The 26,352-nt window shown below is 46.7% G+C and overlaps 1 protein-coding gene across 26 annotated transcripts in view; it reads right to left on the bottom strand.

Annotated features, from left to right (window-relative positions):
• TJP1 (tight junction protein 1) overlaps positions 1–26,352 on the bottom strand; it is a 132,144-nt gene that overhangs the window by 48,221 nt on the left and 57,571 nt on the right. For 6 of the 26 annotated variants that reach the window (XM_087878278.1, XM_087878279.1, XM_087878290.1 and 3 more), the window contains exon 1: positions 22,565–22,908. The exons of 14 other annotated variants lie outside the window; for them this stretch is intronic. In XM_087878278.1, coding sequence (XP_087734404.1) covers positions 22,565–22,600 — 36 coding nt within the window. In that variant the 5' untranslated portion in view covers positions 22,601–22,908. Of the gene's footprint in view, positions 1–22,564; positions 22,925–23,440; positions 23,988–26,352 lie in introns of those variants that run through there. 6 more of the 26 variants (XM_087878271.1, XM_087878275.1, XM_087878276.1 and 3 more) reach the window with 2 other exon arrangements.

Raw genomic sequence — 26,352 nt, 5'->3', positions numbered from 1 at the left:
CTTTGATCTTTTCTTGGAAATGGTCTTGGTTTAAACCAGGGGTGTCCATTCTTGGCAACTTTTAAGACTTGTGGACTTCCAGAATTCTGGGAATGTTCAAATCCTGTCTGTTAGTCCTCCGTGAACATGCGAGAGAGGGCCACAACCACCGAAATCGCGCGACGCTACCACAAAATCATCCTGAAATCTAGAAATCCTTTCTCGATCGTCTTCAGGCGCCACCCTCTGCCCACCGGCCTTTACCTAACGAAGAAATGCCTCTTAATGAAGAAAAAGTTTAAATCAGGGGTCTGCAACCTTAAGCACTCAAAGAGCCATTTGGACCCGTTTCCCACAGAAAAGGAAACACCGGGAGCCACAAAACCTGGGTGGGCGTGGCCAACTCGATGTCACTCACTTCCACCAGTCACATGACACCCTCCCCACTAGCCACGCCTACCCAGCAGGTCATTAGGGCAGAGAACCGGTTGTTAAAAAACACCGGGAACCACAAAACCCTTTTGACATCTCTCTCTCCCCCCTCCCTCCCTTCCCCCTCCCTCCCCCTCTCTCTGTATCTCTCTCTGTCTCTCTCTCTTTCCCCCTCTCTCTCTGTCGCTGCCCTGGCCACTTCTCCATCCCCCGTCACCCTTACCTTCTCAGGCCAGGCGAGGAGTGACTGGGAGGCGAGGGCAAGTGGCGGGGCCAGCCAGTGGTGGGACCATCCGACAGGGAGCCACAGCAGAGGGCCCAAAGAGCCGCATGTGGCTCTGGAGCCGCAGGTTGCTGACCCCTGGTCTAAATGAAGAAATAATCAAGCTTCTCCAAGTGCAAGACGTGAGAAAGTTGAGCAGGGATTCTGCATTTTCCAAACGGACAGAGGCCCTCCATTCCGGGAGATGTGAGAACACGCAGCTGTCAAACTAAAAGCCGAGATGCCAGAGGTTCACGGCTGACTAAGTTAAGCCAGGATTTTGACTTGATAGGTTGTACCAGGAGCGCACAACTGCTTTGGGCAGCCAGCAGTTGAGCTCAGATTTCATGCATTCCAGTTTAAGCAACATTATTGGCCTAATGAGCAAGCACTTAGCTTAGGCAACCGAGCTGAACGGATTAATCCTGCAAAGAGATCCGTAATGGCAGGTTAGACGCAACCCACAAAGTCTGAACATGGCAAGCTATATATACCCTTTCAGCAGCTTCCAAAGAGTACCACGTGCAACGAGATTTGCCTGCATTCGTGGGGCCGATAAATACCCAAGTGGGCATTTGCTAAAATAAGGAGGAATTTTCTGACAGTGAGAACAATCCACCCATGGAACAGAAGTTGCCTTCGGAAGTTGTGGGAGCTTCATCCCTGGAGGCTTTCAAGAAGGGACTGGACTGCCATCTGTCAGAAATGGTGTAGGGTCTCCTGCTTGGGCGGGGGGTTGGACTAGATGACCTACAAGGTCCCTTCCAACTCTGTCAATCTGCTAAATCTGTTAAAGACGTTCAAAACCCTGAAATTTGGATGAAATGGCACAATACAGATGGACCCACAAATGTACCCAGGATCTGCTGGCATCAGATGGCAGGTCAGGCATGGCACCCAGGCATTTAAAGATGGGCCCCAAACCCGCCAGCAAGAAATCTCCATTCAGAGAAATAAAATCCTCCTTTTGCACTCAAAAGTTTCGTTCTTGGTGATGTGTGTTTTTGTGGCTCCCCCCCCCCTTTTTGGCAGCAACGCCGCCAAACTGATTTGCCACCTGTTTGATGTTACAACGGCACCGGGAAAATTGGATTACGGCCGTTTTTCACACTTAATGACCGTTGCAGCGTCCCCGTGATCAAAATTCAGCCACTTGGCAACTGATTCGTATTTATGACGGTTGCACCGTCCCTGGATTACATGATCCCCTTTTTTACAAGCAAAGTCAATAGAGAAGCCAGATTCACTTAACAAACCGTGTTACTAACACCTGCTGTGATTCACTTAACAACTGTGGCCAGAAAAGTCGTGACAACGGAGCAAAACCCACTTAACGGCTGTCTGGTTTAAGAACAGATAACTTTGGGCTCAATTCTGGTTGTAACTCGAGGATTAGCTGTCAGTTGTGGGTTATGCTGGTCAGGGAGAACTTTGGCCTTACGATGTTTAACGGATAACCTCATATTTTGGGGAGGGGGAAGGAAACCTGGTTGCTTATTTGCTCCTCAAACAAACATGGTTTAAAGCTGGCTTCCCTACTCCAGAGGCAACTCTGCAATCCACGAGAGCAAAGAACTGGAATCATTTCTCTTTCCAGCAGGCTGATAATGGGGGAGGAGGGGGGCAGTGGGGAAATGTAGCCGGTTCTATCCAGCTTGGCCAAACCGGTACCGCCGGGAGGCTCTGCCCACCCGCCCGGATGCCATTACATCCGTTTTTGACCCTCTGTACATACGCAGAAGGCTCAGCACATGCATGGAGGAGGCGTGCATGCTCTCACATTTGCAAACCGATAGCGAACGTAAGTGGAATTCACCCCTGGGGGAGGGGGGTTGCATTTCCTTTTCTTCTGCCCCTTTGCCCCTATATTTTTCACCCTCTTCAACCCCCCAATCAACCAGTTTTGGGCCCCCCAATGTGTAATGCAGGCCAAGTAACTTCCTGAATTAATGCAGAGTTCAACGAGAATTCTGCTGAGCTCGGAGTCCTTCCCACAAGGGCAAAAACGCGACTGAATTCACAGCTCTGAATGCAAAAACACACACACAAAAATGCCAGTAATCCAGAAGTCGCACCAATTTAATCTCTCAGTTGTCCTCTGGTCACACGGTATGGATATAAACCCCTTAGAAACCTCTCCCGTCAGCTGTTTTATGGTGAATGGCAAAAGCCAGGCTCTGAAAAGGGGATCCTTTAGCCGGTGCTAAATATGCACACCACATTTGGGGGAAAAAAGAAAAAAGAAAGAAAATCAGTTCGTGGATGCCAAGCCGCCTGGCATTTATTTGCTACAAAGACAGGTTTGCATTTTTCAGCTTTCACGTCCAAGGTTTTCACGCATCTCTCCTGCACAGTGGTGAAATGTAAAATTTGTTACTACCAGTTCTGTGGGCGTGGCTTGCTGGGGGGGGGGTAATGTGGCTGAGTGGGCGTGGCCAACTTTTTTTTTTAACTTTTAAAAGCATTTTTTCTACAACCTCTTCGGCCGAAGAGGTTGTAGAAAAATGCTTTTAAAAGCCTCTGCAGATCAGGCAACTTAACCATTGGAGCGGTTTGCCACTAGAAGTTGTGGGGGCTGGACAGCCATTTGTCCCAAATTGTATAGGGTCTCCTGTTTGAGTAGGGCGCTGGACTAGAAGACCTCTAGGGTCCCTTCAATCAGAATAGAGTGGGAAGGGTCCTTGGAGGTCTTCTAGTCCAACCCCCTGGTTAAGCAACAGATCCTATACAATTTGGGACAAATGACTGTCCAGTCTCTTCTTAAAAACCACCAGTGTTGGAGCACCCACAGTCTGGTGGCCGGCTGTTCCACTGGTTAATTGTCCTCACTGTTAGGAAGTTTCTCCTTAGTTCTAGGTCGCTTCTCTCCTTGATTAGTTTCCATCCATCGTTTCTTGTCCTGCCTTCTGGTGCTTCAGAAAATAAGTTGACACACACACACCCCTTTCTTTGTGGCAAATCTACAGTTCTGTTATTCTTTATTTTAGTGCCTTTTCCTCATGGCGTTTTTCGGGGGGGGGGAATCCCCGGTCCCCTCTAAACCGTGCAGCAAACTTTTGCAAAATAAAATAAAATAAAATAAACAAACAACCCTCCAACGGATGCTCCTGCGTGCTGGTTCCACATACGTCAGAGCGGTGTAATTGCAATGAAATGCTCCCTTCTTCTGGAGCTAACTAGGCAGAGAGACGGTTATTGCTTTCTCTCTCTCTCCAGGGAGTAATCTTGAAACCTCATATATTATGCCTGTTTGACATGCTATGGAGGAAAGAAAGAAAGAAAGAAAAAGAGAGAGAGAGAGAGAGAGAGAAGATACACCGCCGGCATAAATAGAAGCTTTTCTCCCAAAATTAATAATGGCCCAGAAGTAGATGCTGTACCGAGGGGGGCGGGGAACGTGATCCGGATTAGGGATGCTTATATTTTCAGAGAGTGAAGAATTAATAAAAGTATTTATTCCAGAGGAGAGGAAAAATCAAAACGTGGCACCATTGACCAGAAAGAGGGAAGCGGGTTTCCATCGTGGGTAGAAGAATCTTGCATAGGTATTTGTAATGCCGAACTGGAATTGGAAGTCACTCCTGAGGTCATCAAGACCACCACCCCCTCCAAAAATACTGACGAAAGTATCTCAGGCAGAAGGCTTCTTTTAGCCATCTGAGTCTTCTGAATTGAAAGGATTAGCAATGTTACGGAAATGCTCGGTTAAATTAATTTTGCTATTTATTTTTTCTAATTTTTTGCATTAATTCTGCCACTCAAGGCTACATCATCTGCAACTCTGATCAAACATTTTGAGCTCCAAAGTGCAGCACCGTCCCAATATCACATTCCTCTCTTTCTTCCAAGTCCCTTCTTAAACCGTTTCTTCTCCGGGTGACTTACGAAGGGAAAGCGAAATTCAAAATCTACGTCATTGAAAATAGCCACATCCGAAACCAACCAAATATGAAGCTCAGGCGCCAAACAGCTCAAAATGTTTGACTCAAGAAACAGCTTTTCAAAACGTTCTCTTCTCTTTTGCCATTAAGTGTAGCCTTTTAATCAAAAGTCTGCTTGTTTATTTCGCAGTTCATCTTGATCAGAGTTTCCAAAAGAAAAATTGGACAAATCTGAGTAGATAAGGACATCATAGATCGAGTGTTACTTAGGAAACTATCTGGAAGTAGAAATCCATTTGCTTCGCGTTAAACAAAACCCCCTTTTTGAAGCTCCGCAGAAAAGTTTATTTCACAAAGCTTCTGTGAACTCATTTGAAACGAGCTTGGTGTGCACAGACGGGTCATAATTGTATAACTGAATTGTTGGCACTTGGCATCTGAATGCCCCAGGCAGATTCTGGGCATCTTGTCTCCATGCTTTCCAGAATATTAAAATCTTATTCTGCCAGGTGTTAAGTGCAAGACAGACTACCAGTTCCTTATCAGTTGACAACTGCAATGTGCCAAAAGCCTATTTTGTGTGTTGAGACCTCCTGAGGTGGCCTGAAACCTTTTGTGGTTTGCAACCTCCTTCTCTGTTGTGTTGTTAAAAGTCTCGTTTCTCCAAAATGGTTGTTTTTGAGGTCTTTCTGTGAAGGCTAAAGAGCTTTGGAGCCTACTTTGTCTGGAGATCTAATGTCAAACTGGGGTCCATCAATTCTTTGCTTTCAACGTTTGTTCCATTCGCTTCCAGGTGGAATCCAGAAGGACAACAATTGGCAGATGATGATCACAGAGGTCTCCAAGCTTGGCAACTTTAAGACTTCAACTCCCATGCTGGCTGGGGAATTCTGGGAGGTGAAGTCCACAAGTCCATAAAGCAGCGTTTCTCAATCTTAGCAATAAAAAAAGAAGAGGATGTGAAGGCACCTCTTATCTTGGTTCTGCCCTCCTTGGGGCTTGTGATGGCAGTGCTGCGGTTATAGATATGGAAGCACAACAGACCAATGAGTTTGTGGCCGGATCTGCTTCCCACAGTGACCTCATTGTCCTGTGGTTCCTTCTGGCTTGTGAGAACCTGCTCAACGTTTCAAAATTCTGGAGCACCAAAGCGTCCCATCCTACTCTACACAAACACCTCCTTGCTCTCCATTTTGAGCCTCTAAAGAAAGCAAATTTATCTTGGGGTGCTGCAATATTTCTGCTTCTCTTGAGGGAAAGTGCAGCAAGAATTTTAAAGTCAGCCCCAAGGGGTAGAGCTAGAGGAATGAAGGATGAGCCTCAAAACCTGGCTAGCTAGCTAGCTTGACGGAGACAGGACAGTAATTCCAGCTCGTTGATGTCCAGAAGAGGCACCACTTCTCCTCTTTGCTAGGGCAGCAAGGGCAACGTCCAAGAGGTCCCCCTGCCAAAATTAACTCAGGAATTTCCACCTCCCCTCCTCCTTTCCCCGCTTGCTTCCCTGAGTCAAGCGGCGAATTCCAGGCTGGTCCATGGGGATACCCACTCCGAGGGCGTCTCTGCAGCTTCGGCACGGCACCTGCTGCAGCTCCCATTCCTGCCTTGGCGAGATGACAACGGAAGGCCAGCACGTTCTCACGCCAGCAACAAAGCGCATTTCAAATAAATGCTTCAGCCTCTTGGCTCGGATGTCGGCCGTTCCTAGATGCAGAGGGAGAACCGGCCAATATCTGGGGGGGAGAGGGGGGGAAAGAAGTTTTTCTCTCCCCCCCACCCCCTCCTGGTGGTGTCCCTGTTTATCCTGCTGAAGGTGGCCAAGAAAATCAAACACACCGTGCAAAAATAGGAAGGAGGAGTTCGGGGCACAAAGCCCTTCTGTTTCTCTAGAGCAGAGGTCTTCAAACTTGGCAGCTTTAAGACTTGTGGACTTCAACTCCCAGAATTCTCCAGCCAGCTATGCTGGCTGGAGAATTCTGGGAGTTGAAGTCCACAAGTCTTAAAGCTGCCAAGTTTGAAGACCTCTGCTCTAGAGCAAATGTTTCTCAACCTTAGCTGCTGGAAGATAGGTGGACATCCATTCCCAGAATTCTCCAGCTGCCAAATTTGGAGACCTCCGCAAGGAGGTCTCAATTCTGGGAACTGAAGTCCACTCATCTTCAAGCAGCCGAGGTTGAGAGACAACTGCACCGGACCGTTTTCAAGAACATGTAAGCAATGTATCGTAGTTCCTTACTAGTTCCAGCGAAGCAACAACAAAAACCGAGACTCCTAGACCGCAAAACCATCGAGATGTGCAGCAAAGAAACAAACCCAGTTCTATCAGCACTGGGATCCGCTTAGGCCCTTCACAGTGGTGCATCAACCACAATGATGGAGTTTTGTCAAATCCAGCCAGCTCCACTGGAGGCTTTGCCCATCAACTCACTTTCTCTTCCTTCATCCAGAACACGCAGCCATGTCTTTCGTGAAAGCTTCTAGGCTTCCTTTCCCCATCGAATCTCCCAGAGGTTCCATGGGCTTGTTGCCTAGCAGGTATTCACACGGGCAGTCTGTCATCTTGTGCTACAGATTACACACACTGGAATCCTTCTGGGAGAATCCACAAACTACCTTGGAAACTGACTCAAAGAGTTTGCTCAGGGAACCTCCGTCTGAAACTCTCCGCTCTTACCTAGACCAATAAATATATATATATATTTGGTATCTTTTTGATTCTTTTAGTTTATTCCCCCTGCTTAGCCTTGTCTCGCAAAGCGGAGCCCTCCCAAAAAAAACCCAAACACCCAAAAAAACACAAAACAGTCACAAACATGTTTTGAAGCTTCTGAACAAACAGGGTTGCAAAAGAACCGCAGGGTGTAAACAACGGGGAAGGAGGGCGATGAGAAATTATCGGGTGGAGAAGGTGAGTCGGAAAAACCCAGCCCAAAAAGGATTGAAAGCCAGACGTCACTGGTAACTCAGCTATAGAGACCATTTTTCAATCAAGGTGGCTGCAAAAAAATGGGGGGACCGTACTTGCAAAATCAAAGCAAAAAAAGAGAGGAAATTGCCTCTTTTTAAGGCATGCCCTTCTGGGCAGAAGAGATGTGGACTCTATGGCTAAGGAAATTCAGGCGAAACCATTGGTGGTCCTGGATGAAATGAAGGTGAGACGCAAGCTTCCAACCTAACCGTTGGCTGCTCCGGTATTTCCATTTAATTCTCCTCCGAAAGGTTTTGCTTCAAGCACAAGCAAGACCCGAAGTTGGTACAATCAGGGATGGTTTGCAAAACAGGCAAATTTTGCCAGGATCAGCAGATACCGAGATAAATAAAGTCTATTGCCAGCAGACCCAACTCTCCAGCCTGACTCGAAAATAAAATCTGTCTCTGTTTGGTAAATATCAACAGATGGGAGTTGGGATTAGGTTTTAAAAGATCATCACAAATACAGAAAAGGAGACCTCTTAAAAACACAGTTGAGAAAATTTGATTAGAATAATTTACACTTCTACTGTTCAGTCCCAGCCCAGCGTGTAAAAGAGAAAATAATAAACCTATAAAACTTTTTAAAAAGTATTTCTGAGGCTCAATGGAGCCAATTTATTACAAAAATAGACAACCCACAACCCAAGCTGAAATAGGTAACATCATCCTATGTTTCGTGACCCAAGTAGGTAACATCATCAATGCTAGAAGGGAGTGGGATTTATAAACAGAGAGCAAACCCCCCTCTCTTCTAGCACTGATGATGTTACCTAGTTGGGTCAAGAAAACCAACAAGCTCAGAGAGCACCAAGGGCCCCAGAGTTCAACTCTGAGCTACAAATATTTTCTTCTGTTGAGACCAGGTGTTTTTGGAGTGGCTGGCTATGTGTCCACCTACCATAGGGGTGGCATTTTCTTTCTTCTCCATATCCAACCATTTTGTCCTCCTGCTGTTTAGATCTCAAACATGAGCTCAGAAAGCCCAAATTCTACGCTTTGGGAAAGTTACGGGCTCTGATGAGAAAAAGATTTTGGTTGACCGATGGTCCAAAGCAGTGTTTCTCAACCTTGAGAACTTCAAGAGGTGTGGGCGTCAATTCCAAGAAATCTCCAGTCATCTTAAATTTCCCAAGGTGGAGAAACAGTGGTCCCAACTGATCAACTCCCAATTTTTTTTCCATCTTCCAAGCTTCAAAAGACCAGCTGATGTATGTATGCCTCAGGTCTGCTCCTAACCCGAGCCAAGATCTCAGATGGCTTTCACCTGGCACATGGCGCCCTGTGCCCCCTTCCCTAGGCAGAAACTGAATGCCAGTCAAATACTTCCATTTGAAGTTGGGGGGCGGGGAAGAAAAGCACTCTTTTGTGCAACCAAAATGTGCAACGTCGGGGGGGAGAGCGAAGACATAAGCCGTCATTGTTTCCTCATTAAAATGGGTTAGTTATGAAGCAGAAGAAGCTAGGAGAATTGAGATGGACGGAGGAGAAAAGAGGAGAAAATACTCCTGCCAACGGGAAGAGGATGAAAAAGGAAAGATTTTAAAGGAGACTTGATTAGCCTACTCTTCATCCGGCTAATCCATGTCTTTCTACCCCAAATGGGCTGCCTCCTGCTACAGGTAGTCCTCGACTTACCACCACAGTCGAGCTGAAACTTTCTGTCACTAAGTGAGACAAAAATGAGATTATCAGTTAAAACACCGTAAGGCCAAAGTTCTCCCTGACCAGCACAATATACAGGTGATCCTCAAGTTATGACCACAACTGAGCCCAAAGTTACTGTTCTTAAGCAAGACAGTTGTTAAGTGAGTTTTGCTCCAGTTTTTACCATGGTTGTTAAGTGAATCACTGCAGGTTGCTAAATCAGTAACACGGTTGTTAAGCAAAACTGGCTTTCCCCATCAAAGGTTTCCAAAAAGGATCACGTGACCCCGGGACACTGTGACCGTCACAAATACGAATCAGTTGCCAAGCGTCTGAATTTTATCACATGACCATGGGTGCGTGTGTGTGTGTGTGTGTGTGTGTGTGTGATGCAATGGTCTTAAGGGTGAAAAACGGTCATAGTAGGCACTTTTTTCAGTACCGTTGGTAAGTTGGAGCAGTCATTAAATGAACTGTTATAAGTCAAGGAGTACATGTATGTCTTAACAGCTCAATTTTTAATTTTCTTCCCGGTTGAAGTTGGGCTGCATTTAATAATAATTAAACCTTGCAATCTCAGAATCCAGAATTTGCTTAAATGCTGGAATTCTCTCTCAAATCCTGTCACTTCAATCAGCTTTTTGGGTGAAATTACATCAGATTTTTCTAACAAAGAGACTCGCCACAAAGCAAAATGCAGACTGGATGGAATTAGCTTGATCCACATCTCCCAGACCAGGTCTTCCTGTCTGGCAAATTAAAACAGATTAAGCTTTAATCCCAAACCCCCAACTCCTTACATCCCGGGCAGCCACCCTGCTGCATTCTGGGCTTTGGGACTACAAGGCCCATCTTCTGCAGCCGACTAAAACAGCAGGGAAGGGAGCTGTAGATCCAACACTTAAAAGGGGGGGGGTCTCCAAACTGGGTCGCTTTAAGACTTGTGGACTTCAACTCCCAGAATCAGTCTGGAGACCCCTGTGCTAAGCAAAACAACTCTTTTATTTATTTACTGAAATAAAGAAAATATTTTCAAGGCTTGGTTCTCCACCTTGAATTTTAAACCATTTTCCTTTGTTTGCCTGCTTAGGAGCAGAAAGGCAGTTGTGTTCTTTGCAGGAAGCCACACTTCCTGTAAAAGGGGTTTGTCTGTGTGCAGGAGTGTTTGTGTGTGTTTGTGTGTGTTTTGTGTGTGCCTATCTCTCTTTCCTGGCCCAGTTAACCCCAATTTCGAAACAATGGGACACAGTTCAGCCTCCTCTGCAAACAGCCCCCTGCCGCCCCCTGGTCCTTCCAACCTTGGGGGAAAAAAATAAGAATTTGAGACAATAGAAGCAACTCTTCAAGGTTTTGGGGTTTTTTTTTTGCTCAGCACAGATTGACAAAGTTGCAGCTGCCTGAGATAAACCAGCCCAGGGTTGTTTAGGGGGTGGGGGCGTGGGGGGAGATTTACAGGGTCTTTTCGGAAGGAGGGAAGTCGAGGGAAAGAGAGATATACGACTAGCTCAGCCTCTCCAGGCTGGTGATGACCAAAAACTCAACTAGTTGTGCAATGCTCTGAGATGACATGCGAAGATAGGGTTTCTTGTGCCAGGGAGAAATGCCACTTTTTTTTTTTTTTTGCAGTTCTGCCCAGCTGGACGCCATGCTATTTCCAGATCTGTAATTACAGCAGTGGAAGCTTGGAAGAAATATAATTTTTTTAAAAAAAAGTTTGCAAGAGGTTGTAAGAGAAGCAAATGCAGTGAATCAATTGGGGAGGAGGAAGAGGAGGAGGAAGAAGAGACGACTGTGTGGGTTCTTGGTGCTGTCTGAACTTGGTTTTCTGGAAGACATTTCATGACCCAACTAAGCAACATCATCAGTGCTAATGGGATTGGGGTTTGCATGGAGGAGGAGGAGGAAGAGTAGGAATCCAGGAGGATGGACTTAAGAGCAAAGACAAGGAGATCCTTCTAGATCAGGGGTTAGATCTTTCCATCCCCTTCAAGAAGTTGTCAGGTTGCTCATCAGCCCTTCCCCAAAACCTGATCAGAGGAAAATAACTTAATAAATATGACTTTCACTAATAGTACTACGAATAATAAGAGCATAACAACAACTTTGACCCTTGGATAGTCCCATCACCTTGAAGGACAATGTTGGCCACTTTGAGAACCCAGCTTTAGACCCATTCATTGCTAAAAGAAATCTCTAAGGCAGAAAAATCCTTGAACAATTTAAAAAAAAATGGAAAGGAAACACATGTCTGGATCGCCCCTTCCTTATAGCAAAACTCCCTGCATTGAAAAGAAAAGCCTTTTCTTCAGTTTTAAGAATTGCAGTGTAAACATTTAGACGTTGCTTTCAAGTGTCTGAAGCACTTCGCATACATTATCCAACGGGAACCTTGGCTTCCGTTAAATGCTTCTTAGGTGGCCCCGGATGAGGGTCCATCTTTCTCCTGCTTCTAGAACAGTGTTTCTCAACCTTGGTAGCTTGAAGATGGGTGGACTTCAACTCCCAGAATCCCCCAGCCAGCGCTGCTTCACCCATCTTCAAGCTTCCAGATGCCTTCAGTTGCTTGCAAGGATGCATCATCCCACAGAAGCATGGCTAGTCTAGTGAAGAGAAGGACCAGGGGAGATGGGAGAGCATCTTCCAATATTTGAGGGGCTGCCACAGAGAGGAGGAAGGGGGTCAAGCTATTCTCCAAAGCACCCGAAGGCCAGACAAGGAATAATGGATGGAAACTGAACAAGGAGAGATTCAACCTGGAAATCAGGAGAAACTTTCTGACAGTGAGAACAATCAATTAATGGAACAGAAGTTGCCTTCGGAAGTTGTAGAAGCTTCATCACTGGAGGCTTTCAAGAAGAGCCTGGACTGCCATCGGTCAGGAATGGTGTAGGGTCTCCTGCTTGGGCGGGGGGTTGGACTAGATGACCTCCAAGGTCCCTTCCAACTCTGTTAATTAAAGTTGACAGAAGGACCGCTAGTTTCTTCTGTGGGAGAATGTTCTCCTCAGACCACCAACAGGCATCTTAGTTGCTAGAAGCTCAACTGCCTCGCAATCGCAACCAGAATTTTTATCATTAAGTAATTGCAGTTGTAAGTCGAGTCGGACCCAATTATATGACAATTTTTACAATGGTCATTTATGCAGATTGCATGGACGTTAAGCGAATCCAGCGTCCCCAATGGGTTTCTTTTTTCTTTTCTTGTTTTGCTGGAAAAGAACAATAAAGGCCACAAATCACATTGGATTGTACGACCACACAACCGATTTTAAGTGTGAGCTGGTTGCCAAGGGTCCAGTCATACTGGCAGTGGTGTGATGGTCACAGGTGCAAGCACAGGCTGTAAGTCACTTTTCTGAAGACCCCTCTACCTTCAAATGGCCATTAAACGAACAGTGATCAGTACAAGACTACACCGAGGCTGCACATGTTCTCTCGAGATATTAAAAATGCAGCCCTTAACTGGAGTTTTATAACTTTTATCGTTCGTTTCAAGTTGTGCAACGTAAAATCTTCTCCAGATGAAACCTGTGGGTTTTTTTTTTTAAGACTGCAGATTTTTGACGAAAGTTCTGGTTCCAAGTTACAGGAAATCCTTATCTCTTACTTTGCAACCATTGGATAAAGTTTGTGCATCGTAGCTTTTCATTGTCCATTGCCTCTTTTGTGATGAAACCCAGCTGGCACTGCCAAAAACTAATGAAAATGAAGCAAGGAAACAATGACCCGGGCAGAATCTTTTTAGAAAGCAAGTTCTGATTCCACAGAGCTGAATACACTGGACAAGTATTTGAGGAATTTCTTATACTAACAAGGACTTTGTCTCGTTTCACACAGCCTTTGACGAACAGAACAAGCCTCAAGCACCTTCCTTTCACTTGTGGCAATGAGTCGCTTGTGGCTACTTTAGCAAATACACAACAAAACAAATAAACACGTTCTGCAAGGCACCACAAAATAAATATATTCAGACAATGTTGCAACATATATTTCTTTTGCGTTCCTATTTTACTTCCTACTCACGAGTTCAGCACACAGACGTTTTCTGAAAACTTCTCTGATACCTGGGTGGGAAAAAATCAGAATTCCTTGCTAGGTAAAGCTGATAAAGCTGAATTTATCCTTAAGCTGGATCTCACATGGACTCGGGACCACCTGATCCAACATCCAAAACAATGAACCACTTCGTTTGTTCTACAAGATTTACACTGCCTGGTGGCCCCAGACAGGAATCTACATTCATTCATGACTCAGAAAAGGCTCTTCCAAGGAACAGCTCATCTCTCATCCAACCGTCTGCAGCTAAAGACAAGCCCATCTTACACAACTGCAATTACGAACATTAAAAAAATATAAGTGCTCTACCCCCCACCATCAATACAACAATAGACCTGAATTTGCAACCAATAATTTTGGATGGGGTTGGAGGTTTTTCTTCACTTGGGATGGACTCTACCCTCCTGCTTTTTTAAGGGTGTTTTCGTGCCCCTATAGCCATCGATAAGATTTTCCACCCTGCTTTTTTTCCAACACGCCCTTGAGAGACAGAATACATCTGTATTCCTAGTGTTGGTGGAAAACATCCTATTAAAATTCTCTAACCCCCCTGAGAAATAAGATTATTGGAATATTTTTAACACCTAACAACGCTCTGTGGAAATTAGGAGCAGCATTCATTCGTGGGGTTTGAACAAAGCTCCCTTGAAATCCTACCTAAGACCTTCTTCCAAGCTTTCCTGACTGATGAATTTAATTTTGTCCTATGGTTGACTTTCCTGACCTCCAGCCCCCCCCCCTCCCCCAGGAAAGGGGTCAGCTTCATGGGCAGTTCAACTTAATGGGAGTCAATCCTTCAGCCCCAAGAAGAGTAGCTGGTTAAATCTTTTTCTTGCTGTTAGTTGCAGAATATTAAAATAACTGCTGTATTCTCCAAGGCCACCGTTCTACATACACTTACCTGTAAGTAAGCCCCACTGGGCTTTGTGGGTTTACTTCTGGGTAAACAGGTGTTGAAGTGTTCCATAAATTGCCATGGTGATTGCAAATCACTGATACATCTACCCAAGGATGCTACAACACCATCTTTATTTTAAGACTGGGTAAGCATTCAAGATAAAGTCTACTCCGGGATGAACCTTAATTCCCAAGGATCATGTCACATCATTTCTGCAACCACAATACAGATGTGGATTGTTCCTTGTTTATTTCGGGTTTGTTGGTCTGTTTTGCCATCGTACAATTTGGGGCTTCCAAGAGGTTCAGCCCTGCTTAGTTTTCCAAGTTCTATCATCGCTTATCTAGGCCACCAGCAATTAAATGTCAATCCACTGCCTTAAAACATAGTTCTGTTCTACTGAACTCCGACCTTTGTTGATAGTGAAACTGGCAGGAGAACTCGTAACGCAGAAAAACAAAAATGTGAAACGAAGAAAAACACCCTGAACTTCAATTAACACAAGGCACTGAAAAGCTCCAAATTCCACCTGCCTTACATTCTCAACCCATCCAGATAATGTGTCTCCTTCCTAATTTTATTCAGAACTGAAGCCAGCATAGGATCAAAACTTTGATACAGCATGAAAAAAAAAAAAGAAGTTTCTCCCCATTATTCTATAATTCTCAACATGGGTGTAACACGTGGGGATGGGAGTCCTTCTTTAATCCAGGGGTCTCCAACCTTGGCAACTGTAAGACTTGTGGACTTCAACTCCCAGTAAAGCTGGCTAAGGAACTCTGGGAGTTGAAGTCCAGAAGTCTTAAAGTTGCCAAGGTTGGAGACCCCTGCTTCAATCCCTCCATGTTGGCATCTGGTTGAAAATGATTCATGCTGGATAAATCAATTCGCTCCATAAAAATGCCAAGTTTACTTCAACGATATACCCAACTTGGTAAAACCTACAATGGGCCAAGGTCTTTTTATTTACAACTGGAGTTGGATTTTATGACCATATCTCGGTGAGTTTTTTTCAAATCCAAGTTTCTATTCTCACGGGTAACGGGAAAGATTTGGGGAATGTTAAGTGAGTGAGGTTGCTGCGTGCTTGAGAACCAGGCACTAATGGTGACTAAGATGAAATGTATTCTAATCTTTCCAGTATAAGGGATAAAGGTCATATTTTAACTCGCAGGAGTTGCTTGTAAATGTGACGAAACATTTGATTAAAAAGACTGGAAAAAAAAATATTGAAAAAAAGACTTTCCCACAGTTTAGAAAGTGCCCAGAAGAAACCCTAGATCCAGTTAAATTAAGAAGTTAATCTCAAGTGCTCTTAAACACACATATACACAAACACACATAGCTTCGGTTGGATCCTCACAAGGTGGTTTGGACATCACAATAGCTGGGTTTATACTCCACTTTCCACTCAGATCAAAATATCTATTATGGCTTTGGGTGATGTGACACCGAAGGTCAAGAGAAAATGGCTATTTTGCACCTGATCAGGAGACCTTTTCCAGATTTCCTTGTTCCTATTGATGGGGCTGTTTTCATTCTACCCATATCTCCAGGTTTCAAAGTCCCCGCGCATTCTCAAAATTTGAAGTCACTTTCAAAAGCAATTCTCCTCAACCAGTAGAAGTTCTCACACGTTCCTCATGTTTTTCCAGTGGTATCTCATGCATTATCAGCTTCGTCCAGCTTCCATCATGTCCAAGTCAGGGACAATACAATGAAGGGAAGAACAAAGAGCTGGAGACCACACTGGTCCATGAAGAAGATCATGCAAAAAAAGGCCAATTGGGTCCTTCCAATGAGAAAGGACTATCCTTCGGTCCACAAGAATGTAAGGGCAGAATTGCTATTAGGACTCGTACCTTGGGTTTGGTCTTTCTACAGCTTGAGTCTGAGGAAGCCTCCATTCCGCATTATATCTTTTTTAGTATTTATAATAAAACTAACTTAGTGAGAATTGTCTTGAATCTCTGCCTGCCAATCTACAAGAATCGATGGAAATGAAAGGAGACAGCAAGGATAAAAGTTGGAACCTGGGACATTTGAGGCAAGGTAGCCAAAGCAAGTTGTACTCAACACCCTTGATTCCCAAAATGTGAATCGCAGGAAATATGAAATTGATCAGATTTGGTGAAGAAGATAAATGTGCATACTCAGCATTATCATCAGTAAATTAAGGACAGCAAGCAAAAAACTGAAGAGCAGAGAATATGATTTGCTGCAATTACTCAATAATTCAAACAAAATTTGATTTGCACAAATTAACTAATGTTTAAAAACAAACATCACACTCTCCTTAAATCCTACGTTTTCATCCACACCGTGTTTATTTCTCAGAAATTGTACATCCTGCTAATTTCTTTCAAAGCAAGCCCTTGTTTTCGTAGTCATAAGAATTCAAGTCCAATTGCTACAGCAGTAGCATCTTGGCCTACCTCTCTTAAATTTAGTAAATGTCCCCTGAAAAAGCAATAATCTATTAGCCTAATCCACTCTTAAGCACAAGAATTATTAGGGCCATTAATCACACCAATGAAAAAGACACATCACCACCCCAAAGTCTCATGAAGACCACTGAAAATCTGTATTTAAAAAATTAAAAGCTGTAGCAAGCTACAGATTCTCACCAACTACAGTGATAAATAGAAATATTCCAACAATTCTGGTGTCCAGGGGGGAAATCCATCAGGTTCTCAGGTTCTGGTGAACCGGTAGCGGAAATTTTGAGCAGTTCGGAGAACCAGCAAATACCACCTTTGTCTGGCACCAGAGTGGGTGAGAATGGAGATTTTGCAATATCCTTCCCCCAGGAGTGGGGAGGGAATGGGGATTTTGCAGTATCCTTCCCCTGCCACGCCCACCAAGCCACACCACACCCACCAAGCCACGCCCACAGAACCGATAGTAAAAAAAAATTGGCTTTCACCACTGCTGGTGTCCAATAAAATTGACATTTTAAGCTCTTTCCCTTTGATACAAGTATGCCAATTGCCAAACTCCCAAGGTGGAGTCCCTCACCTGAGCCAGTTCTTGCATATCTCATGAGCTTAAGTGCTAAGGCTTGTTAGCTGCCAAGAGATTTTACTTCTGAGGAGGGAAGCACAGGAATTGCAGAATCAACAGCTTAAAAGTTACCGGTTGACTGGAGCAACCCTAGGTGTATTCAGGAAAAAGCTTCAGGGGTTCCATCTAGAATCAAGAAAGTACAGGTAGTTCTCACCTTTTGAGGGCTACCTGTAGTATCTTGAGCCACAATTGAGCCCAAAATTTCTGTTGCTAAGCAAGACACTTGTTGAGGGAGTTACAACTTTTCTTGCTACAATTGTTAAGTGAATCACTGCAGGCTGTTAAGTAAGTAACACGGTTGTTAAGTGAATTTGGCTTCCCCTGTTGACTTGGCTTGTCAGAAGGTCACAAAAGGTAATCGCATGTTCCCAGGACACAGCAGAGGTCATAACTATAAGTCAGTTGACCATGAGAGTTCTGCAACGGTCATAAATATGAGCCAGTGGCTAAATCTCCGAAGTTTAATCTCGTGACTGACTATGGAGATGCTACAACAGTTGTGTGAAAAACAATCCTGTCGCCTTTTCAGAGCCGTTTTAACTCTGAACAGTCACTAAATGAACTGTTGTTAAGTCAAGGACTGAGGGCCACTCCCCATACAAAAGATACGCAACCCAACCCTTCCAGCCTAAAGTTTCCGTTGTGTTCTCCTCTACAAAATTCGCTTTTGAAGCTGGGGGAGAAATCAAGGATGGTAGACTTCCTAGGCCACTTACAAAGAAAGACCTTTGCCAACTCACAAGAGGAAGTGTGTGGTTCTTCACCGATGACGTTTCAGGTGACCCCACCCCTTATCAGGCTTCTCAAACCATCTGACAGAAACTTGAGGCACAGGTGTATCAGGCCAGAGAAGCCAACACCTATACTGCAATGTTGTCCTTCTTTCTCAACTGGTTCCACAAATCCCATCCCACGAAAACAACCCCTCCTCTTTGACTGAGCAGTCCTCCTTCTGTTTATTTTCGTTCCTCGCCCAAGTCTATCCACCCGGAAATTCAGAGCTGCAAGTTTGCAAACCAGAAACGGATGAGTAGGTTTTCTGGGCAGGGTCTCAAATGGGCCTGAGTCATTTCTACAATCGTCATAGATCCTCCTGGGTTCTTCCTGGCCTGGGCATGGGTGGGAATCCACTGACAGAAAGAAATGGGAAGGATGTAACGTGACATGAGGGTTAGCCCGGAGGGGCAATACACGAAGGACCAATCGATGCTCTGCGTCTAGCCATGGATTATTACACACAGTTGTAGGACCAGAGCCAACTGAACATTCCCTCCCAACTCAAAATACTGCATTGACAATATTGCATGAGCTAATTTCCTTTACGGTCAACCGTTGTGGCCAGAAGCAAGCATTATACATACACGGTTCAACCAACTTCCTCACTTAGACTGACCAAAGTTCTAGACTAGAGACGAAAGAGCAATGGATGAAGCCATCTACTACAGGGAGTCCTCGACTTACAGACGTTCACTTAGTGACCGTTCGAAGTTACAACGGCACTGAAAAAAGTGAGTTATGACTGTCTTACTTGGATGGACACTTTTGTGTTAAATCTGGATGAATCAGTCCTGAACCTCTGGACTTTTGCTGTCTTAAGAGAAGGTGTGTTCAACCCTGCAACAGCCTGGCCATTTTAAGGACATGCCTTAACTCAGAGGTCATTAAGCAAAGCCCCCAAATTCAGTGTAATGAGAGAACAGTAATTCTCAGATCAAACAAAGGAAGCTGTTTACAGTAGTGGGAAAGAAATCCTTAAATATATATTTATATGTGTGCCTTTTGGAGCCTGAGGTGTAACTGCTCCTTGCTGAGAGAGGTGCAGTTTGCAAGCTTGATTTCAGAATTAAAAAAAACAACCCTGGAGACCATCCCAATCCAACAGGCTATTAAAACCCCACGGGATTCGCATATCCCATGATAAATAATTGAATTGTGTTTCCACAATAGACAAACAACAAAACTACTATATTAAGCCTCACAATGACAGATTGATTCCAAGGTTGCTCCCAAATAAAGATTGCTTACGTCTCAAGTCTGCAGAAAAAAAACAGATAATTAGATGAACTTCCGACTCGTCCCTCGTAAGCAAAACGAAGCATTAATTAGTGGCTTTCACTCCTACTGAGCCGGGTCCTGTTTGAACTCCAAAATGCAGCAACAGAAAACTAGAAGGACTTTTTTCCCCTTATCTCAAGAACATCAAGACAATGTTGGTTAATATTTCTCCAAAGCGAGTGGGAATGAAGTAAGCAAACTGGTCATCCACAAAGCAGACAATGGCACTAACAAAACACCAACAAACAGAAAAACCAAAATATAATGAAGGGAAGCTAAAAGAACCCAGCTCCTAAGACTTTACAGCTTCTTGCTTAGACTGTGTAAAACCCCCAGCTCAAATTCAACACAATGCATGAATTTACTCAGACCGACACTGTTGTAACCAAGAAGACAGCGCTAGAAAGAAGTAATTCCACTCCATGATTAATTAATTACATTTTATAGGCCTCCCATCTCACTGACAAAGACACACTGCGCGACTTGCAAGCATCATCAAAACGGAGGTATAAAACATTAAACGTTAAATAAGCCCAAAATTAAAGAAATTAAAAACCAGAAAAGGAATACCACGGGTTGGTTGTGGGATTTTCATCCTGGTCCACTAACTACCTCCAATATGGAACACATTATACTCACACACGTGTGTGTGTGTGTGCAGGTGTGTTCCTCACCAATTTTTCCGTGCACCAAGGGTTCAAGGCTTCCAAATTGCTCATGTGTCCTTAAAAAAATGGGGGATCATTTTGCACCATAACTTGAACCCATACAAACTTTTGCAAATGTTGGCTTTACTTCTGGACACCCAAGAATTTTGGAGCCAGCTGCTCTGAATAATTTAAGTCTGCTTTTCCCATCTCTGACCCAAAGCACTCCTGGTATGCGGTCAACGTGCAGTGCTTAAACAAACACACCACACCAGGGTGTGTGCCACAAAGCAGAGTAAAACGTCGTAAAGAGCTTTAAAGAGAGTTGGCTCAAATTGCTTTCCTTCCTTGGGCAGGCAGAGTGCAGGTTTAATAAACCCTCATTGCACAATGGAAAAGGGAGGCCTAACAACATTGTTTTGCCAAAAATAATAAGCTACAAAGCAGGGCCTAGGTCCTTTCTTACACACACACACACACACACACACACACACACACAGAGACATATTTCCGGAGCAAATCCTTAGCTACCAACTCTCTGCATCCTTGCAGGCCAAACAATGGATGGTCATTAAAATACCAGCTTTTATTATTTAAGTCAGGAGTGACCAACTGTGGCAACTTTTCAGACTGGTGGACTTTCAACTCCCAGAATTCCGGGAATTGAAATCCACAAGTCTTAAAAGTTGCCTCCGGTTGGACACCCCTGATCTAACGGGCAGAGTTTGCAAGAGTTTTGGATTTACAAAACACTTCCCGTTTTTAAAGTATCTGGGATTTTGTTTCTGATCTGCAACCTGTTCCACTCAGGAATATAAATGCATGGATTTCCACAGGAAAAAATTCAGGAAAATGAATGCTTTAGATTCTGGGCCCCTCCTCTCCTGAAGAGTTGGCAAATGTTGGCAAAGGGAGCAGAAAGTGATTGTTTTAGTAATTAAAAAGAAAGGGGTGGAGGACAGACTGACCCCCACCCCAGCAGCTCCACAGAGGCCTAAATCTGACTTTTTCTGCAAAGGGGGCCCATCACAGGGCCTTTGCAGGCACCACCCAATGAATGGAGGTTAAAAATAAGCTCCGGAAAGCCGATCCAATATTTATCGGCGAAGGAGTCTTGGCGACTGCCACCAGATACCCCCGCTAGATGCCAAGAAGGACTGCCAAATTGCAAACACGGAGGCTGCTGCATCAGGAACGGAGGCACAGCAATGAGATCACACCGAAACTGCAGAGTTTCGCCCCGGAGCTGCCACTCCGAGGCGACTCTCGAGGGAGATTGATTCATGCTTCCCTCCGTCAGAGTCCCAGAATTAAGGCTGCCATTCCACAGGTCTATAAAGGAGGAACAAGCCCCCCCTTTCCCACCCTCTGCCAAGCCGAAGAGCCAGGCTGCCCATCCAACAGGTGGATGGAAGTCTTTCGGAATCCTCTTCTTCCCTGGCATGTACAAGGCATGCAAACCCCCTGCTAAGCACACATGTACTCGGCGCATTGCAGGAGGCACCTGTTTCGGAGCCCCAGCAGGTGTTTCCCCATGGAAACCACCCCAGACAGGTCTGCGAAGTGGCTGATTCAGAGCCCGGGGTTGTCAGTTCCCGTCTGTCAAGACTTTTTGCAAACCTGTCGGTTGGGTTTCAGGAATTGCCAGTGTGGAATTCCAGAGAAAGGACACGTCCTGTGGGCCCACAACAACACAACCCCACCCACCCCCACACACACGTGCTAGCACACTCTTTCCATCCACAGCCCAGATCACAACACCGGAAGGAGACTAGAAGACCTCCAAGGACCCTTCCAACTCTTCTTATTCTGTGTTGGTTTCGGGGGAGGGGGGGGCAAAGTCTCCCAACAGCAACAGCTTTTCGGGGGGGGGGGGGAGAGGGAACAGCCCCAGGCCTATTTGTGGGGAGGGGACCCAGGGTGGGCACCTGCCCCGATAAACGCATGCATGTTTAAAATAAGGGGAGGGGGGAGCGGATTCTGCCCAGATTTCACAGGAAGGAGCCCACAGGAAACCCAGCCCTTCCCTACTGGAGAAGAGGAGGCCAGGGTGGGGGGAGATTAAGGCCGGGTTAGGGGGGGGATCGGGGTTCAAATCCTAAATCCTGCCCCCCAGGCCAGATTGGGCAACAAAGCCCCCAAGACCCCCCCTGACTTCCTTCCTCTAGGAAAACAAAGTGGCTGGGAGTTCAAGAAAAGAGGGGGGGGAAGGAAGGGGGCTTTTCCTTCCGGGCGATCTGACCATCCTCCCCTTACCCACTTTGCAAAAGCTTCTCCCTCCCCTCCTTTGGCAAAGCCAGCCCCAAGCCCGGAGCCTCCAAGCGGGGCAGCCACAGCCTCGCCCGCCGCTTCTTGCAAAAACTTTCCCAGCGGAGTTCCGGAGGGAGGTCGGGAAGGAGAAGGAGGGGGGGGGGAGAAAGACCCGCAGAGACCCTCCGCCCTCCCCCCCCCCAAAGGAAGCCAGAAAACCGCCCCCTCTCCGGGATTGAGGGGGGGTCTCGCCTCTGCAGCCCCCCCCCCCACATCCCCAAAGGCGCCCTGGCCAACCGGCCGCCCCTCCCTCTCCGGGCATCCCGGGCTGCACTGGCGGCGGCTCCTGCGGGGGTCCCGGGCGGGGGTCTCCGGGCCAGGAGGCGCCCCCGGGGGGGGGGCAGAAGGGAAGCGGCGCGGCTCACCTTGGCGGCGGCGGTGGCGACGACTCGGGCGGACATCTTGCCGCCTCCTCCTCCTCCTCCTCCTCTTCCTCCAGCCGCGCAGGGGCTCCGGCTCAGGGGGTCTCCCCGGCCTCCCTCCGGTGGCGGCTGCTGCTGACCCGCCCGCCCGCCCGCCGGAGCTCAGGCCGCGGCGCCCCGCGCCATCCCCGGCACGCGGGCGCACAGGAGGAGGAAGGAGAGCGCAGCCACCAACTTTGCGCCCGGTCCGGCGGCGGCAGCGGGAGCGCGGAGAGGCTGGAGGGGGGGGACCGGGGGGGGGGCTCTGCCGTTGCCGCCCCTCCTCCTCCGGCGCCGCCTCCCACCCACTCCCCCCCCCCGCCCTGCGCGCGCAGCCGCCCAGCCCAGCCCAGCCCTGCCCTGCCCAGCCCGAGCCGGGCCAGGCGAGCGGAGGAGGCGCTTTTACGCGCGGCGGAGCCCCCGCCTGGAGCCCAGCTGCGCCGCCGCGGAGCCGGGAAGGGGCTGGGCGGGCTGGAGAGCGGCTGGCGCGGGGTCGGCGGCGCTTCTCCTCCCAGCCTTGGGGAGGAGGGGGCTTGGGGGATGTTGGGGGTCGGGCGGGCAGAGGGTGGCCCCGCGCACGGAAGCGCCTCTTGGCAGCCGCTGCTGCTGCTCTTCTCCCTTCCTTCCTTCCCTCCCTCCCTCCCCTCGCCCCTTCCCCAGGCTTTGCCCCCCCTCCCGCCCAGCTGGCATGGTTATGCCCCCCTCCCCAAAAGGAGGGAGGGAAGGGGGGGCCAAAGGCAGCCTCTGCATGGCGCTTTTTGCCAACCGAGCTTCCCCATGAAATCCCCCCGCCCACCCCTCCCCTCCTCCCCCCCCCCCCGCGCCGATCCCCAGACCCACCTGGGCTCCGCTGGGGTCGCCCCCCCCCTTTCCTCCCGGGCGCTTTGGTTCCGGCCGCGGAGCTGGCACGGACTGGGGCAGAGAGTTTCCTGGAACGGGCGAGCCTATCAGCGGCCACGGGGGGGGGAGGGAGGCAGGGGGGAGGAGAGGCTGGGCAGGCATGGCAAGGCAGGCAGGCTGGCTGGCAGGAGCGGAGCCCCAGCGCTTGGCCCGCCTGCCCGTCCTCCCGCCCTCTCCCTCTGCCGGCCAGCCTCGGCCAAACGTCGCCTCCGCCGAAGCTGGCCTTGCAAACGCCTCGAGCTGCACTTCCCTTAACCAGGATGGGCAGAAGGAGGAGGAGCAGCCCCAGGTGGCCGCTTAGAGGCAGGGAAGCCAAACCTCCAGGGAGCCCAGCATTTCGGTTGTTAAGCGAGACGGTCGTTCAACGAATCATGACCTCCCCCCCCCCCACATTTTATGGCCTTTCCTGCCAGGGGTGTTAAGTGGAATCACTGCAGCTGTTAAAATTAGTCCCAAGGCGACTGTTCAGTGAATCCGGCTTCCCCCTTGAGTTTACCTGCCAGACGGTCGCCAAAGGGGAATCACGTGACCCCGGGGACACTGCGACCGTCACAAGTATGAATCAGTTGCCAAGCGTCCGAATTTGGATCACGTGACCATGGGGATTCCGCAACGGTCATAAATATGAAAAATGGCCCCAAGTCACTTTTTTTTCAGTGCCGTTGTAACTTCCAACAGTCACTAAATGAATTTTCTGTACTTTGCTAAAGCGTCCAATGCCTTCCTACCTCCTCAGTGCCCCTCCCCCACCCATCCACCCGAGGCCTTCCCAACAGATGTCTCATAAAGGAGCTGCTGCTTTTGCAGTTGCAAACTACAACTTCCTTTCCAAGGAAGTCTGAATAATGCTTTTCTGCCAGCCTTCCTACCCCCAACTTCCCACAAAGTCTCCAGGGCTGCTTGGAAGGCCCCAAACTCTGCCCTACCCCATAGCACCAAGCTTCAAATACATCAACGGTCTTACGCTGCCCCCAAATTCAAATTAAGACACAGACTCTTGCAAAAAAAAAAAATGGCTGGCAGCCGAAAGCAAAAATACAGGAAGGAAAGACTTGCCAACTGGGCACGGATGCCCAGCCTGACCCGGCCCAACTCAAAAGGCCTTCTGGACAAACCCGTGGGGAAGAAGAGCCCAGTTGTGATTAATATTTTAATCTGTGTTTCGGCCGAAATATTTAATAATTTTAAGGGATTTTTTTAATATTTGTATTGTCTGTATTTTATCCTGGCTGTTCACCGCCCTGAGTCCTTCGGGAGTAGGGCGGTATAGAAATTTGATTAATAAATAAATAAAATAAATAAATATAGGGTTGCCAGGGTGTTCATCACGCCGAACTCAATAGGCCTAACTTTCAAATAATCCTGCGGAGATCATCTTGCAGCTAAATTACCCATTCCGGGAGCAAATTTAGGTCATGCTAAATTAAAGCAGACCTAGCAGCTTTTCTTCTGTTATTACAATTGCTGGAGTTTTAGTCGCATACCAGGGTTTTTTTCCCCCCCTCCTCTTATGAGCCCTGAGAAATAAAGGCTTGGATAGAAAGGAAATAAAAAAGAATAAGGCTTGAACACATGAAAAATGCAAAATACCACCTTTCCCCCATAAAATAGAGTGATAGTGCCTAGTTATTAGATAGAGGTAGTCCTTGACTTAAAACAGTTCATTGGGGACCCGTCTGAAGTTAGAATTAAGCATTGAATTTTGGCATAGCTTTACATGCAATCCTAGACACTATAATCCATATTGTGAACGAAAGCCTGCAAACTTTCTGCCTCTATTGTTTGCATCGGTGAATTGCCGGGAAGGAAAGGGCTGGGGTCACAACAGGAAACCTGCTTCGGAGCTCAGGAAGTACAAGAGGCCCCCGGGTTCAAAACGTTTCCAGAACTCACTTTATTTTCCAGGAGTGTTCCGATCCGAAAATGAACATGCCTGATTTAAAAACACACAGCTGGAGGTGTATATATTTCATGGTATCTTATGCCGTCCCTAACAGTCTATTTATTTATTTATCCGGGACTGTTTCTGTTTCCAAAATGGTAAATTTGGGTGTGTATGTGAAACAAAATGTTTCCATTTTGTTCTTATTTTTAATCTTTGGAGGAGAGAGTTAGGTAGGCCTTAAAGAAAGTGTTTTTCAACCGTGCTAGCCGGGGAATTCTGGAAGTCAAACTCCACCCGTTTTAAAGTTTGCTGATTGGGGAATTCTGGGAGTCCAAGTTCATCTCTTAAGAGTTGGCTGGCTAGGGAATTCTGGGAATTGAAGTCCATGCATCTTAAAGCATGTCAGCTGGGGAATTCTGGGAGCTGAAGTCCACCAACAAAACTGAGATTGTTTTTATTTATTTATTTATTTATTAAATTTCTATACCGCCCTTCTCCCGAAGGACTCAGGGCGGTGAACAGCCAGAAGATAAAAACACAGAAATACAAAAATTTAAAATGAATTAAAAACGAATTAAATAATTTGGCTGAATTTAAAATACCCCATAATTTAAACAGATTAAAATTTGTAATTAAAATTTATATTTAAAAGGGGAGAAGATTTAGGCCAGGCCAGCTTGATGAAATAAAAAAGTTTTAAGCGCGCGACGGAAGGTGCGCAGATCCGGGATCCTCTGTATCTCCGGGGGGAGCTCGTTCCAGATCGTAGGTTGCTGTGTCACACCACATGCTCACCCGTGGTGCATTTAATCACGGCTTGCTGTACTGAATCAACCTGGATAAACTCATCGAATCCTCTGAACCTAGTTTCTTTTTTTGCGCCATATCCCGAGCCAGAAATGAGTCAGGATATTTGAACTCGGCTCATCTGCCCAGACCTGAAGACAGGAGGTTTCAATGCCATTAA

This window comes from Pantherophis guttatus, chromosome 13 (genome assembly GCF_059756535.1).
Source record: "Pantherophis guttatus breed Tessera chromosome 13, ASM5975653v1, whole genome shotgun sequence".
Taxonomy (NCBI): Eukaryota; Metazoa; Chordata; class Lepidosauria; order Squamata; family Colubridae; genus Pantherophis; species Pantherophis guttatus.
Note: the sequence above shows the minus strand (reverse complement) of the source record. Positions and strands in the feature narration are given on the sequence as shown.